A 17,400-nucleotide genomic window follows, 5' to 3' on the forward strand; every position below is an offset into this window, starting at 1 on the left:
TTTCAACTCATCTCACTCCCCCTGGTTGACCTAACGAAGTACTGACACCCAGAGTCCACCTCATTGGACTCTTTACAAAAGCATCTCTGTGTCTCCGGTCTTGGTGTCACACACACACACACACAAACACACACACGCCCAGAGCCTACGCTTATGATGTGTCCATTGTTAAGGAGGAGGAGAGAGAGCAAAGGATGCATTGTGTCTGTGAAGAAGAGAGGAGCGAGAGGTGTAACTCTCATAATACTCTCACAGCGGCGTGCAGGCGCCCGCTGTGCACCTGTGATGAATAACCCTGAGCCGCTGCACGCCACATGATGCACGCCTATTTGCTTTCTTTTGTTGTGCGAGTGTGAGAAACCTGCTGGAGTCCGGGAAAGGGTTCTTACCACCAACTGGGCGAGATGCAGGAAGTACCAACGTGTGTGTGTGTGTGTGTTTAATGTGTGTGCTTTGTGTACAAAGGGTTATAGATTAGATTGGAGAAGTATGCTTTTTATGCCGCACATTTGATGTAGCCAACATATAAGATGCATGAATTAATTGCATATTACCAGCTCTTGTGTTGACACCATGTAGGAGCAGGAGCTTAAGATGTTGAGATATTTTTCAATTTAAATATGTAATCGTTTCTGTGAATCAGCTCCCTAGACTCTCATATATTAGGAATCTCGCTCCCATCGTGTCCACTGAACATCTTCCCAGTAGCTTCTCGCCTCCTCTGTGCTTAACAGCAGCCATGAATCTAGACTCACATGAGTTTCTACGGTTTTGTCCAAAAGATGTCGACTCCGTTACGTGACGGCATGTTGAATTGAACAGCTCAAGCAGTCCCTGCTTTGAAAATAAACCACTTTATATGCGCTACTTTTTTAATGTGCTGAACCGTTATGAAAGAGGTGCAGTAACACTGGGAGGAAAGGCCTGTGGGAGGCGCCGCGCTAAAGGCCACTTTGCAATTTATTGCATGTGTGTGCCGTAGCTGTTTAGCACTAGATTGTGAAACCGTAAGAGTGAGCCTTGCAGTGTCCACGTTGGCCTGAAGGAGGCGCTGTCTTTGTCATCACGTGCATTCATGTGGGCAGCGTGGCCGTCGTCTCATACTGCACAGCTTGGTGTTATTGCATGCAGCCAATCATTTAAAAATACTATTTGTATCACAGAGAAACGTCTAAACATTTATAACCTACAATTTAATGATTCATATTTGAAAGAAACGTAGAAGAGGAACAAATGAATTAAGTGAAATAATCGGGGCAGACGTTTCCTCTTTCATAGGTAGACATCACTCACGTCCCCTCTGGGCAATTTCTTTGAAAACAATTAAAAAGCATATTTGCAGTTATATTCCTTAAAGTGTAATTCTCTATTACATAGTTTTTTTCTCAGCAGGATTTGTAGTCCACGGTTGGTGATGTGTGTGTGTGTGTGTGTGTGTGTGTGTGTGTGTGTGTGTGTGTGTGTGTGTGTGTCTGCTCTCTCGTCCTCATACTCCGGCTCCAGTAAAGCGCAGCACCACGGGACATGGAACGAGTTTTGAAATTGGGACAACTGGGAATAAACATGAATTTTCTCTCCATTTGTTTGTTTATTTGAACAGTTGTATTACCCCTCGCGATCTGTCTTTTGTCCGTTGGGTCTCAGCAGTTTTCTGAATACTTAAGAGATTGCCAAAACTAGAGGAAAACACACAGGGATGTGATTGCACATATCCCCAAATGTCTCATTTAAAATGCCAACAGAGAGCCGGTACAAAACGATCTGGATTAGTGCGTTCTCCCCTCTCCTTCCTTGACTTTCATCTCGCTAATAAGCTGCGGATCTCATCTCGTCTTCTGAGGTTTCTCCTTTTTCCCTTCCACATCACCACCAGGGCTGCTGGATGCTCTGGTGATTGAGATGCAGACCTTCGCTTTACCAGTAATTGCATAATTGCATTGAGGGGGAACATTTTGTTGATCAGCATAATACAGTGGACTATTAAAGTTGCTTTGCACAGCTTAAAAAAAAACATTATTAAGCGAGGTGGGGAGAGAACTTTGGAGATGAGGGGAGGGGGAACTTCAAGGCAATAGGATTTTAAATTGCTTGGAACAATGGATTATTTATTATTCAATGAAGAATTGCTGCTTACCGTTGCGTTTAGGCCTTCTTGTAGTTTGACTGACATTTTGGAGATAATCTGATTAGATTTTAAATTTGCATACATTACCATTAGCCTCTTCAACATGAATAGTTGGATAGTTATGGAGGCTATTTAAGTTATCTTTATATGAATCTCTGTATACAATGTGGAGATGAAATGTCTTTCCGTTGCTCTCCCAATAAGTCACCTTCCGCATCGGCACTAACATAACATAGTAGTACTCTTGCATTGTGAATGCAGCTCAGCTTGTATACTAGACAAGTAGAAAGTATGCAAGCTGAAGCATCTGCACAGCCTCCCGGCAGCAGTGAGTGCAGCGCTGCACGCTCCAGCACTCAGGGCCTCAGGCAGCCGCTGGGTTCGGCCTCTGGTGATGTTGTTTAAGCCTGTCCACTGTTAACACAGTTGGACTTCTTATCACCATCTAATGCCTCCTGTTGTACACGGTCCACCGCGTTGAATCAACCACACGACCTCCAAACACAATTTGAATGTCGTTGTTATCGGCTGTTTGAAGGTAACAGAACGTCCAGACACAACCTGAGCAGCAGAAGTAGTGTTTTATACATTTAAGCCCATCTACTGTTATCAAATGTATTCTTGATGTACTTATATTGATTGTAATACTCTGTTTTGCTAAGAAAGTAAACTAAATGATTCTTTGCTTTGTGTTTGAATGCGTCGGCTCTGAAAGCGCTGCTTAAAATCTCAGACTTCTGAGAACATGGATGCAAATCATTCAGCAGACTTGTGTTTGCAGAGGTGCCAGTTGAACAAGACTCTTGTTGTCTTTTCTATTTGTTTAACTAAGAACTATTCATTGAGGTTGTTTCTACAAAACCAAAGGGATCAATCATTGAAATGTTGGACACTTTAGTTTTTCTGCACACGACTCTGAACGTTCATGAAGATGCAACAGCTTCACTGTTGCTGCTTTAAAGACTCTTAACAATGAGACCACATGAACACTCCTGTCTGCTTCCAGTCCATGATGCTTTCTGGTTAAGAGAGGCATATTTCTGGATTGGCAGGAACCGACAGCAATGGACTAGACGGGGACCTCCAATCCACAAAAGCCCTTTCATGATACAAATAGAGCAGGAAAGCCTCTTGGCCTGTTTCTTTCCACCCAACGAGACTCAGAAACCACATGCTGCTCGTCTGTGCGGTTCAGCTACGTGTCATTCGTCGTGTAACCTTCATCTTCTCCTGTTCTGCAGGTGGAAATGCAAAGCTGCGCTACCAGATCACATCAGGGAACACAGGAGGGGTGTTTGATGTGGAGCCCGAGGTGGGCACTATCTTCATCGCCCAGCCTCTGGACTACGAACAGAACAAGAGGTAGGAACACACCGCCGGGACCGACCCTGCGAGACCGCAGTGTTTACTTTTTGAAGTAAATGCTTGTCGAATGTTTTCAACTCAAATGTACGGTTGCGTTCTCCTTCTTGTGTTACTTGTTTGTGTATTTGTCTGGCGCTCTGCTCGAGCTTTCAACTCCACTCCTGAGACAGTTGCACCTCGGTATTTTAATTGTCGGAGAACTTCGCCGCTAACGCAGGAACTTTTTTCCCAGGTACAAGCTCCACGTCCTGGCTTCAGACGGGAAGTGGGAGGATTACGCGACGGTGTCGGTGAACGTGGTGAACAAGAACGACGAGGCGCCGGTGTTCACCGTCAACGAGTACTACGGCAGCGTGACGGAGGAGCTGGACGGCTCTCCGGTGTTTGTGCTGCAGGTACGCTGCCGTCCTCTTCCCGCCGCTTGACAGGTGGTCGCTAGAAAGCATCGCGGGGCCCCGTTCACGAGCACCAGGTCCGTGTCAAGACAGGAAGTAGACCGACCACTGAAGCTTTCATCTGACCCGTCTCCTTCGTCAAAGAGGAGGGAGGCGATAGCGGACAGTTTACGGGAGAAGAGAAGATTACGAGCTAGTTGTACACTGCATCACACGCTTTAGCCTCAGTCAGAGCAACACCATGCATGTACTGTCACGAGCTAGAGATGGATGGATGGATACTTTATTAATCCCCAAGAGGAAATGTGTTGTCAGAGTATAGCGCCTAACAGCTTAGAGACACCAAATAAAATAAACTAAACACACAAAATGAATTATATAAACAGGGATGAAGGATATGTACAAACTTCATTATATATACACAATTGAATACAAATAACTGTGCAGAGTTCATTAAGGAAATTCAATTAAATTAAAATAGATTAAATTAAATTTCAACAGTGTGCAAAATGCAAAGTATGTGTGTGTGTATGAGGTGTGTGAAGTGTAATCATCCTAGATGTAAATGTGTACAGTGATTAATTCCAATGGCCACAGGTGATTTGTTGTAAAGTCTTGTTGCCGTTGGCAGGAATGTTTCCCGTCTCTGTCTCTGGGCTTTACTGGCGTCTCAAGACCTGAACATGGACGTGTGTGTAGGACACTGACCTTGCATGTTACAGTTAACCACACAACAGCACATTAGCTGGACTTCTGCACTCGACTGACTGTAGTTAACCATCTCTGTATTACAAGAGTAGGACACAGTTTTTAAGTCACAGTGCGTCTGGCGCTCTCTTCCCTCTCTTAAAAACACGTGTCTTACTCTTTTAAAAGAACACAAGTTAATTCTGGCTCGACATCACTCTGCAATTACCGCGCTAAACTGAAACATCTTCGTCCTGCTCGAGGTGTAATTACTGCCGATGTGTTTAGAATGAGTGAGAAGCAGCAGACGGTGTCGGGCGGAGGAGGATGAACCTCTGCCGGGTTTACCTGATGCAGCTTTCATACCTGCACGCAGCAGTTATGATGTCAGGATATGAAGTCGGCAGCATTTCAATTAATAACCTTTTGGAAACCGTGTGTGAAAATCTTCTCGCGTCCATTTTAATACCCAGCATGCCCCATTCAGACAATCCTAAAGTATGTATTTTTTTTCCATTTTTGAACCGAACGACACTGAAACTCCTTCCTAACAGACAAAGTCTTTGTTTTATTGTGATTGTTGCTGCAGATTCTGATTCTTTAGGTCCTAATCTTTCCATAAAGGTGTCTTATTGACGCTCCAGGAGGCATTTTTGGGGAATCTGGCTCATATCATGCTGGATGTTCATAGTTACGATCAAAACATCTTTTCAAAGTGTTTTTTTTTGCAGATATACCTTTTTTTCCAAGACTTTGCTAAACAAATACATACGATAAACAATAAAGTATTTGAATTAATTTGGGGTTCCTACGAGGACTCAAACAGGGAGAAGAGGTCTGGAGCCAACATTGGTTCCACAGCTTCATCCTCTCATCATCCTCTCTGTCTTGCTGTCCCTTTTGACGTCGCAGGTAACGGCGTCCGACCCGGATAAGGACGCTGACCAGGAGGCCCTGCGGTACTCCCTCCACGGCCAGGGTGCCGAGAGTGAATTCATCATCGACGAGGTCACGGGCAAGATCTACGCCCAGCGGACGCTGGACCGCGAGGAGCGCGCCGTGTGGCGCTTCGTCGTCTTGGCCACGGACGAGGGCGGCGAAGGCCTGACGGGCTTCACCGACATCATCATCAACGTGTGGGACATCAACGACAACGCGCCCGTCTTCACCTGCGCCCCCAGCTGCCACGGAGACGTCGCCGAGAACTCGGTCGTGGGGACGTCGGTGATGGAGATGACGGCCACCGACCTGGATGACTCGGCCGTGGGGCAGAACGCCGTGCTCTCCTACAGGATTATGGGTAGTTTAGACACCACCGGCGTCGAGGCGGCAGGAGCGCCCACCTTCTCGGAAATGTTCACCATCAACCCCACCTCGGGGACGATCTCTGTGGCCATGGGCGGGCTGGACAGGGAGCAGGTGGAGTCGTACCTGCTGGTCGTGGAGGCCAGAGACGGAGGAGGGATGACGGGAACCGGGACCGCGACCATACAGATCAAAGATGTGAACGATCACGCTCCGAGGTTCATTGATCACTCCTGCCTGGCGAGGATCTCTGAGAACGCTGAGCCCAATGCAGAGGTAAGGAAGGAGCTCCCACGTTAATGAGGAAGGTTGTGTTCACTTTAGTTAGTAGAGCTGTTAGAAATATATTCTCAAATGTATTTAAAGTGAACTCTGCAAATACAAACATAGCTTTTGTTGGTGAATGGCGCTAGACTTCCTCATCCAATATCTCCAAAAAGACAATACACGACAGTGTCATACAACAAAAACATCAAAATATGAGTCAGCAGTCTGAAATATTTTACTCAACTTTCCCGAGTTTAAGACGGTTTGGAAACTTTAGGGTGTTGTGTCGTTGATTTTGATTGTAGCATATTTTTGGATTTATTTAGAGACAAAGGCAACAGCTGACGTATGAAATCAATTCTGAGGGTTTTAGGGCACCCATGTCATTAAAATGTTTCACAAAAAGAAGTACACTGACTCCAGAGGTGAGCTACCTGGTGATGTCGATGTACAGCCCAGTTTGTTCATTACTGATGCACCAGCCCGAGAAGTTCCACATCAGCGGCAGCCATCTTGGATGTCGGCGCTCCGCTGTATGGTCTTTGTCTCAAACGTCTTTGTTCATGAGGTGCATGGGTGGTGTTCATGAGGTGCATGGGTGGGGTTGGCCCGGCAGAGCTCAACCTCTCCAAAGAGGAGCGCTTTTGGCCCGTGAAGCATTTTCCCATTGGACTTATATCACAAAAGAGTTTGCTGCCCTGCAGCTGTAGATAAATAAGCAGCACAACGCAGAAGAAAACTCAATTCCTGATGATGTGATCGTCGAGCAACATTGACTCCAGCGACTGGTTGCCATCTTTCAGTGAAGTATCCAGTTATTTTAATACTTTCATGGTCAAACTGAGTACCTCTCTTCACTGCAGCAATTCAACAAACCCAGCATCTGCCTTCTGGAAGAATTCAATAGTTACAAGGACGTTTTACCGAAGAGTGCAATACTCCATCTCACTGCAGCGCTGACCTGTAACGGAGCTGAGAAGCTGTGGCAGAGCTCAGCGCTGCAGAAACCACCAACAACATCTTCACTGTGCTCTACAGAAACTCCTTCCCTTCCTTTTGTTCACTCACTCCACGACGTAAAACATACAATTCATGAGATTTTCTTTTCAGGAAACATGGCTCTGAGTTTGGGTTCGGTCAGTTTAGGCTCAGGATAAATCTTTATTCTTGCTTTCGACTAATCTAATCTAATCTAATCCACAGACCAGTCTAAAATATATTTGTTAACAGCAGCACATGATGGACTTTTCATTCATCAGGTAACCAGTGTTAGTTATAACAACTTGATCGTCTTGATATTTAAATAATTGTGTTTAATCTTGAGCAGAATATTGCTATAGTGCAAGCTGAATATGCTTTTTCAATCCTGAATGAGGTGCCTCACACACATGACTGCTTGTCCTCAGGTCCTGGAGCTCATGGCAGAGGACAGAGACACGGGAGAAAACGCCCAGCTGACCTTCAGCGTCGTGGCTGGAGACCAAGAGCAGAAGTTCTACATGGTCAGTCACAAGCAGGAGCAGCGCGGGACCCTGAGGCTGAAGAAACGTCTGGACTATGAGCGGCACAGCGAGCAGAGGTTCAACCTCACACTGAAGGTACGGGGAAGCTCTTCCACAAGCCTCCAAATCCCTCTCTCTCTCTCTCTCTCTCTCCATTCATGGAGTTTAATTCCACCTCCATGGAAGGAGCTGTCAGTGAAGGTGTTCAGCGAGAGAGAGACAGAAGTGATGCTGAACATGATGCCTGATGTTGAAGTGCAGTCACAAAAGAGTGTGTTCCTGGAAAGTTTTGAGAGTCGTTGAAACTGATGAGAAAACATTGAAAAACTGTTTTGGGGAATTTCGTATGCATTGATCTCAAAGTTTCAGCACAAATCTCTCAAATCTACCTCCGCCTCTGTCAACAAATACCGCCTCGGTGAAGAGAACTATAAAGTCAGCCACAGAAGGCGTCGCATGTCGGCTGCAGACGGGAACATTAAAGCAACTTTCCTTATGGGTGGCAGGAAGAAGTCGCTGCTGGAAAATAACCAGAACTTCTTCAGGCTGATGCAATGAAATCAGCTTCTGCACACTCGTGCACATCCATGTATGGATGGCGTGATATTGATTTCTAGCCAATTGTATGAAACAATACAAAATATGTCCAAACATGAGGGTGATCACTACTGTTCATGCACAAAATCATGCACAACAATGTATTACAAACACACTGAGATCTCCTTCAATGTCAATGAACGTGAGGTTGTGTGATCAGGATCTGCATCAACATGGTGTTGGTCCTTCATTAGCTCGTGCTTCACGCTTCCCTCAAGTTGCATGGACACATAGCTCGATGTTTTTTAGTAATCTGAATCTAATTATGACAAATAAACAAACCCAACAAAAGACAATGACCTCGATGGAGGTAAATAACAACATGAGACTGAAGGAGGTTCTGCTTTCAGGTGGAGGACCTGGACTTCTCCAGCCTCCTGCACTGTGTGGTGGAGGTGGAGGACTACAACGACCACGCTCCCGTCTTCATTCCACACCTGCTGGCTCTCGCCCCGCTGCCCGAAGACATCAACGTAGGAACCAGCGTGGCACGCTTGGTTGCCAGCGACTCCGATTCGGGCCAGAACCGCGACATCACCTACAGCCTGTCGGAGGACTCGGACCTGGACGGGCTGTTCACCATCGACCAGTCCGGCGTGCTCTCCGTGGCTCGGCTCCTGGATCGGGAGCGGGTCGCGCAGCATTACCTGGTGGTCGTTGCGACCGATCACGGGGTTCCTCCTCTGACGGGCAGCGCCACGGTCCAGCTGCCGCTGTTGGACGTGAACGATAACGGGCCGGAGTTCGAGGCGGCGTACGCCCCGATTGTCTTGGAGAACGTGCCCGGACCACAGGTACGTAGGTTCGACTGGGTTTCACCTCGGTGACCTTCCAGTTGAAGCTCAGCAAACCTCGCCGTGTCCTCCCTTCCTGTTGTAGGTCATCCGGTTGAACCAGACATCCACCCTCCTCCGCGCTGTGGACCGGGACTCTCCAGAGAACGGCGCGCCCTTCCACTTCACCGTCCCCTCCGAGTACCGCCACAGCAACGACTTCTACCTGCAGGACAACCTCAACGGCACGGCGACGCTCACGGCCCTGAGGACGTTCGACCGCGAGCGGCAAAAAGAGTTCCTCATTCCCATCGTCATGAGCGACAGCGGCCATCCGGCCAAAACCGTGACCGGCACCCTGACGGTGACCATCGGAGACCAAAACGACCACGCGCACCTGGCGGGGGAGAAGACCATCTTCATCAATAGTCACAGAGGTGAGTCGGTGACCTGAAGTCATTTAAGCTCGTTCCTACGTCCAGAGCTTCATCCGCTTTTTAAACTGTAGGGAAACTGACGCCGCCGGACAATTCATTCCCAATCAGTGTGCAGTAATTACCGCTCACGGGCTCCACCATCGCCTCGGTCCAGCCGCCGTCACCACATTATCATCGTCTGCATGATCCCTGTTTAGTCAGCATGACTCCCATGGTGCTTTCTAAGGGTCACAAGGGCTTCCACTGCCGGATTTGACATGCAATTAACCACGGCTTTAATCTTTATTCTTCTTGAGCCGTCCTCTGAAACCATCAGACGATTTAGCCTCTGGGGACAGAGCACAATACTTCCACTCCAGCCGATGATCCTGTGTTCACACGCATAGCTTTTTCTTTCTATTCATACTGCTGAACATATTGGAAAAATAGCAAATGATCAGATTTTTGCCTTTGCAGGGAAACGATGTGTTTTGGTGGAGTTTAACTTTCTCTTCAGTTTCTATCAAGAAAAGAACAACAGGCTAAAATGCAGCATGTCAAGGTCTGCCTTTACATTTTCAAGGGTACCCTCAAAAGAATTCCCAAATGGTTCAGTGACGAGTGGGAGGAGGGCAACAACTCTTCTTTCTACACGATTATCATCATTGTGCATTCACAGCATTCACTGTTATGCCTTTCCCTTTTCTGGAAGGTGTGTGTGTGTGTGTGTGTGTGTGTGTGTGTGTGTGTGTGCATTGAAATCCTTGTTGCTGCTGTTTGTCTATACTTGGTATAACATATAGGCTGGGTTGCACCAACAAGGATTAACTCTTAAACTAGGTTTAAACCAGGTGTGTCTTTTAATCCAGTTGCACCAAACTTTAAACTTAGTTTAACCTTAGTTTACAATTAATCCTGGGTAAATCTAACCCTTTGATAATCTTGGTTTAACTCTCATTTAAATCAAGATTAAAATCAAATCTGTTGCACCAGTTATTTTAAACCTAGACTAAACCAGGGTTAGCAGTTATATTTAAACCACCCCTGGAGGAGGTTTATCTTCGCTGGATGGAGTAAGAGGAAAGAGTTCCTCGCAGGAAAATTAGAGATAAGTTAAACCCAATTGAATTTTATGACAGTGAGTTTTCACATTGTAAAGATTCACAAAGGAGTCATGAACCTCAATGTGAAGGTTGGACCAGCAATCAAGCATGGAAGTGAGAGGAACATTGCTGTGCCAACACTTCTCCAGCTGCTAGCAGCTTTGTGATTTTATGCTACAAGGTTAGTTTAGGAAAAAGATTGCATTTATTTCGAGTTATTTACTTCCGTATTTGTTAAACGTACATTGTGAATTTGTTTACATTTCGTCGTAATCCATCATGGCAGACATTGAACATAAACTAATCCTGTTTTAACCCTGGTTTAAACTAGTTTAACTAATCCAGGGTTAAAGTTAAGATGTGCAACACATGTCTGATTAAATATGAACCAGTTTAAACCTAGATTTACTAACCCTAGTTTAACTCTAAACCAGGATTAATTTAATCCTTGTTGGTGCAACCCAGCCATACTGTCTATTGGAATGACTTTTCAGACTCATGGCATTAATGGTATTACAGGCATAACACACACACACACAGTACACACTGAAGTACATGTCCATGGAGATGCACATGCTGAGCGATACACATCTATTCCTACCAGAGTTGATGGTGAATTAAAACAGTAACCTGATGAACTGGTGTGTTTTCTGCTTTCAGGTCGTATGCCAACAACGGTGCTGGGAAAGGTCTACTCCCCTGACCCCGATGACTGGGACAACAAGACCTACGTCTTTGAAGGACACGTGCCAAGGTGAGTAAGTCGTGACTCTTCCTGAGTCTTTCCCGTTCACACCTGAGACAGAGGAGAGGGCGTGAGCTCCAGCAGCCTGAAACACAGACTGCATCAGTGGTTTCTAACCAACAGCACCACGCAGGGTGTTGCGTTTCCCTGCTAATCTCGCAGCACACTGAGTCTACATAATAGGTTTTGTCCTTGTGATTGATTCAGACATTTAAATAATGCAAAGCAACAACACCCCCGAGTGCAATATCTCTCCGGAAGACAGTGGCCAGATGTTTTTTTTTTGCATTGTGATCAATTCTGGAGACTCATGTACCAAATAAATCCGTCACACTTCTCAGAATTCAACAGCTGCTTTTCACTGCTATTATATTGCTTTTTGTTGTTGTTGTTGTTGTTGTTGTTGTTGCTGGCTCCCGATGCTCTGCAGAACAACACGTGTGGTTGGATGGAAACAAACACACATAGACAGTCCAGTAGAGTTCAAGGATTTATTTTTAAATACAGGCCTAATTTCTTGTCAATGTGAGTAATCAACGACCAGCCCGGATGTTTTAATGAAGCTAAAACTTCCTCATTGAATCAGCAAGATAATTCTGTCGTATCAAGTATTTACCTGTCAATGTTCTCCACGGTTGGCTCCCATGTTTTCCTCTTTTGCTGGTCTGTCCAGTCCCCTGCTATCAGATGCAGAGGCTCTGGACTCTCTCGTTAAAGCACACCCACCTCCAGACGTCCCTCTGCCACTGCGAGCAGATATACGTTTCACTTTTCAGAGCCGCACAGACACAAGCACCAAACATCTCATCCAGTGACACTTCATCCCCCCACAACATGGCGAGTCTTCAGTCCACACTGAGCTGAACTCTCTCTCAAAGTCACAGGGCTGCTGTACTGTGAGGTATTAACATTTCATGACAGCGCTCATATCTTGGTGTTTCAGGCCAGTCCGGCTCAGAACACATTATGTTTCACTGCGGCGCCGGCTTTCCACAAAAGGGAACGAGTCGTAGCTCATTCTGTTCTACTTTATGAAGTCAGTGCATCAAATCAAACACGATCGCTAAAGCGCGCACTGGCTGTGAACAACAGCAATTACATCTGTGCTCTCTTATATCAAGGGGCTCTGTTGTAGTTATAGTTGAACAAACAGCTCGGAAAAGGCTATTAGTCTTATGATACGGCACACCGATGCATCTTGTGGAATAGCTCGACTGCACACGTCAGATTTTGTGGCCAATAATGTAAAGAAGTAGTTTACATAAATGGCAATATAAGTACCAAGTGGGAAAGTATTGGTAGTTTTACTTGAGAAGTCAAAATTGTCTTTTAGTGAAAAGTGAAATTAAGTGCTATACATTACACATAATTCACCCACCACAGCATATGCTGTAAAATGAGTTAATGTGGCCCTCTAAGTGGTTTATTATTTGATTTGCCAAGGTTCTGCCTTGGATCTCCTCCATAATCCAACTTGAATGAGCTCATTTGCTGTACAAGGGGAGCATGGAGACGAGGACCAAGTGAAATTGCTTCCTTGCATCTCTTTGTGCCTATTAGTCTCATTTTTCCCTGCGTCGTCTTCCTCTCTCTCTCTCTCTTTCTATTATTATACATCTGCTGCAGTCGTTTATACATATCTTTACAAAATCCCCACGGACAATAGAGGCAAATTATTGTGACTGTGCATATTTGTCGGGACTTTTCCGCGCGGCCATTACGCTACAAGTGCGGTATCTTCATCATCTCCTGAGCGTTACCGCCTGCGGCCCAGCGCTGCCTTCATTGGCACCGAATCTCGCCTTGAGGTGTTAACCTTGAGGAGTGGAGACGTCGAATATCGATGCAATTCTTAGTGACACTTTGCTGCTTTCTGATAGTTGGTGTCCGAGCATCGAGCAGCAGCCATGAAAGACTCTATTGACATTGAAGTAAGACTTATTATTACCATATTCAACCTGTCAGGACCCCAGAGGCTTTCAGCCCATTTTAGGCTTTTTTTCCAGAACCTGAGGGACGTAGACTCCAATCCCCGCCCCCTACACATAAGCCCCGCCCTCTTTCACAACTCAAACTGTTTGTCATCGGCTCTATCTGCCCTTTAAACACATGAACCGTGTCTGTCGTGTCCGTGAAGCCACGCCCTCTTTCATAACACACAGGCCTCTAGTCGTGGACTCTAGTGGTAGTTTTTTTAATTATTGCACTCGGCTGAATTCCTGTTGTTGTGCCCGGGCTCCTCCTGCTGCTTCCCCTCGACGCTCAGGATGGTGCGAGGGCCCGTTCATCACCGCTCGCAGCTTTTAATGATCATGTTTTTTAATTAAAGATCTCTAAACACAAGCAGAGCCCTCCCACGAGGCCGCGGGCTTTACGTCACATCCCAGCAGGCGTACACACAACCAAGCCCATCAATATGAGCCCCATGAAAAAGGGTCTCAAGTCTACATAGAGCGCTGCATGCACCGACTGCTGCGACGACAACACTGGACACACACAGTGGAGCCTCTGAGCAGCACGAGCCGCTGCCAGAGAGGAGCGAGCCCTCACATATTGTATAATGCCGGGTCTGATTGACTCTGCACCGACAGCAGATAAGCAAGCAGTCGTACTGAAGACTTCTTTCCACTTAGCCGGATACCGAGCCGACCTCTGATGGGCAAATAACTGAAATTACTGGTCTCTGCAGACTCACTGACACGTCTGAAATAGCCTAATCAGTACCACACCAGCGGTTTCCTCCAGATTCAGCAGCTTGACCCTCTCCCGCTCCGAGCCATTTGAAAATAAGTAAAGCTGTGCGATGCAGCCGTTGCACTATTCGCCGTGGTGGAAATTGGACGTTGCACACACACACACCAGCCGGCGTCGGTCCCACGGTCACGCCGTGATGCAGCCCCGCTCGGGACGCAGGAGATCGGCACATGAAGGACCTTGAGGACGCGTTGGTGAATACTTCTCGTTGGGTGGAAGCGTGTACTTTAAGTTAAAGTGGATGCAGGCGTTACAGACTCGTCTTGTTGGCTGTCTGGACACGTGAAAGGTTTTTTATGTGTCTCCCACAAGGGCGAGATTCAGATTCCAACAACTTTACTCATCCCAAAAAGGCCGCTCCATTTGAGGCTTTGGCGATTAATTAATCTTCAAAACTTCGTGGAGAGGTTGAACCTCTTCACCCCTGCACAGGGCTTGGCTTGTATGATTTACAACATTTTATTTTAAACTGGTGTGTGTGTGTGTGTGTGTGTTCTTCCTCCTCAGTTTCTTCATCCTGAACAAGCGAACGGGCTTCCTGATCATCAAAGAAAACGCCCCGCCCGACATCTATCAGTTCCAGGTGCGCGTGTCCGACGGCGTGTGGCCGGACGCCGTCTCTACCGTCACCGTGCACGTGAGGGAGCTGCGAGACGAGGCCATCTACAACTCAGGGTCTCTCCGCCTGGCAGGTGAGACTGGCTCTCAAGAGATTAGCTCACACACACACACACACACACACACACACACGAAGCCCCGCCTCTGGTCAGAAATGGTCTGCGGTGTCTCGCTGACCGTCCTGCTTGACCTCTGACCCCTTTCTATTTGATGCCGTGTGGTGTTGGTCGGTGTTCACACGCGTGACGCTGTGTGTGTGGTGTTCGTGCACACGGGGCGTCCCACAGCTGCCGGCTGTGATGTCATCAGCTGTGTGTTAGCATGTGACCGACGTCTGAGTTGCTGTGCTCGACCCTGAGCTAACTGGATTGGCTGAGGAAGACCTTGAGACGCGGTTGAAAGCTCCAGAGAGAAGCTGGTCAGTGGAGATCTGTTCAGGTTAAACACCTTTGACCGCACACGTCTTCATGTCGGGTTCAGTGTGCTAATGTGTTTTAATATATGCAACATACCACAGTCCACCAGTCCTTCTGCAAACGTCCGGATGTTTTCTGCTTCCTCGTGAGCGGGGGACCTCGGGAGCCTGGAGGGAATTTGTTTTGCACTCGAGGATGAACCGATTAGAATTTATTAGCCAAAGGTCAACTGCAGTAAAATATGTGTTTTTGTTATAACTCCAGAATCCATTAACTGATTATAAATGTTTCATAGAGTAAAACGCTGAAGTGACATGGACGTGGACTGCAGCTCGACTGGTTGGCAGAAGGTTTCTTGTTCTTGTTTTAGTCACAAAATGGTACTCGTACTTCTAAACACGGATACGTATTCAGAATGCTGAAAACAATAATTCATGTGTAGTTCTCAGCATCTCACAGTTTAATACTCTGAGACTCTCCTTCTTGCTCATGAAGACAAACTGTCCTGATACACGAATCCACAAAGAACCGTCCTTCACTTCCAGAATGAGCTTTGGGATTTTTCACGTTGTATTAACTTCATATTCATGTCAAAGTGCTCGGCCCCTTCGTGCCGTTGCAGCAGCAGGTCGGACCGAAAGCAAACCCAATGTGTGATGAGCTGATAAAAGTCATGTCCAGAAGAGAAAAGGAGCCGTGCCGAGTGTACTGCTGACGGGGGAGTTGTCGGGCAATGTGGTCATTATTTGCAAACTTGTCTCCGGTCATGGAAAATTAATGAGCGCTGATTACTGTTTGCTCTGCTTGTTTGCATTGTTCCACACTCCCAGTTAGATGTTTCCCGAGCTAAAGATTACAGCCATTATTAACCCGTCTGCCCTGACTCGTAGGGGTTCAGCTGGTCGTTGTTGCGCACAGAAAAAAACCCGTTTCCATTACTTACGCCGGCAAAATAATTAGCGGAGCCGGTTTTGCTCGGCCAGCACATTCCCACATGTTGAGCAGCATCCATCATTACCTGATGCTCGGCGCATCGGCTGTCTGCTCAGAATTAAATTTGCTTTAGAGAAATGGGACATGGTTGGGGGATTTTTATGATTCCAGAGATATTGAAATGGAAGCAGAGGGGGAGGCCATGAAGATGGGAGGAGAGAGGAGGAGAGAGAGGATGGAGGGGCCTCATATAAGTAGATAAAAGGATTTGCCTCTCGTTCTGAAAAACGGGGCGGAGGTAAATGAATGCGCACCGAAAACCCAGAGAACAGCTGGCGCCCACATTTTCAATATTTCTGTCAGGCATTTGAATCCATCGGCAAAATGTGGACGAGCCAACGTGTGTTCAGGATGAATAATGGAAATGAAAAGCGACAGAAGCTGCTCCTCGTGTTTGTTGTTTGCTGTCTGAGGACGGAAACGACGTAATTGAAACGAACGAGGTCAGGTTTGTCCACAGCGTCTCGCTGATGGCGGCCGCTTTCCGGAGAGTTTTCACAACGCAGCGCTGTCGTCAAAGGGCCGTTAGCCGCAGAGTGTATTGATTGAATACGCCCCGGTTGGAACGGAGGGACTTAAATGGAGAGCCGGAGAGCAACTCTGTGGACACGCTGCCGACAAAAAAAAAGCACGTTTAACCAGCGATGAACTGACTCGACCCCAAAAATACAACATGCAAGTTTGAAGTTCTGACGCAGAAGGTAACAGGAAGGATTAATGAGTTTAAGATCATCCCGAGGTATAGGCAAGCTACCAACACTGTGTGTGTGTGTGTGCGTGTGTGTGTGTGTGTGCATGTGTGTGGAGGATATGTAACTGAAGCAATTTCCAGGATTTAATTTTTTCATGTGCAGCTTTGGAGTAAACAGTCTCATTGATTCTCAGTCTCGAGGATTATGAAAATATTCTACTTATAGCATTACTTACACCCTCCTTGACACTCTAAATCCCATTTCAAGAACAAATGTGGAATGCAATGAGGACGCACAAAGAACGCACTCGTTAAGTCTGCCTCGCTGAGATTAAGGCCTCTCTCGCTCTCCCCCTCTCTCTCTCTCTCTCCGTCCCTCCATCTCTTTCAATATTGATGCAAAGGTAAAAAAAAGAAGTGTGGTAAACAGAAAGACCTTGAAATGTCCGCTTGCAGCAGCCGACAGCAGAGTGTGTGTCGCTCGGGGTTGAAGCACGCAGTGCGCCTCGTGCATACTCACTGTGTCGTATCATCACGGACGGCCTGGACCTCGTTCTTCTACACAATATCTCTCTCTGCGCGTCGCTCTGCCCTCTGAAGTGCAGCACGTTGTGCGATCGATACACAGAAATTGGAAAAAGAAATATC

General features: G+C 46.7%; 1 protein-coding gene across 1 annotated transcript in view; it reads left to right on the forward strand.

Annotated features, from left to right (window-relative positions):
* The window catches only part of si:ch211-186j3.6 (neural-cadherin), a 250,418-nt gene that overhangs the window by 136,377 nt on the left and 96,641 nt on the right, over window positions 1-17,400 (forward strand). Inside the window, exons 17-24 of the mRNA XM_068575994.1 lie at window positions 3,367-3,487; window positions 3,723-3,885; window positions 5,485-6,153; window positions 7,551-7,742; window positions 8,594-9,037; window positions 9,123-9,453; window positions 11,196-11,289; window positions 14,542-14,726. Of these exons, the coding sequence (XP_068432095.1) occupies window positions 3,367-3,487; window positions 3,723-3,885; window positions 5,485-6,153; window positions 7,551-7,742; window positions 8,594-9,037; window positions 9,123-9,453; window positions 11,196-11,289; window positions 14,542-14,726 (2,199 nt within the window). The remainder of the gene's footprint in view (window positions 1-3,366; window positions 3,488-3,722; window positions 3,886-5,484; window positions 6,154-7,550; window positions 7,743-8,593; window positions 9,038-9,122; window positions 9,454-11,195; window positions 11,290-14,541; window positions 14,727-17,400) is intronic.

Source organism: Clinocottus analis, unplaced genomic scaffold (assembly GCF_023055335.1).
Source record: "Clinocottus analis isolate CAN_PGR_092001 unplaced genomic scaffold, fCliAna1.0.p SCAF_1, whole genome shotgun sequence".
Classification (NCBI taxonomy): domain Eukaryota; kingdom Metazoa; phylum Chordata; class Actinopteri; order Perciformes; family Cottidae; genus Clinocottus; species Clinocottus analis.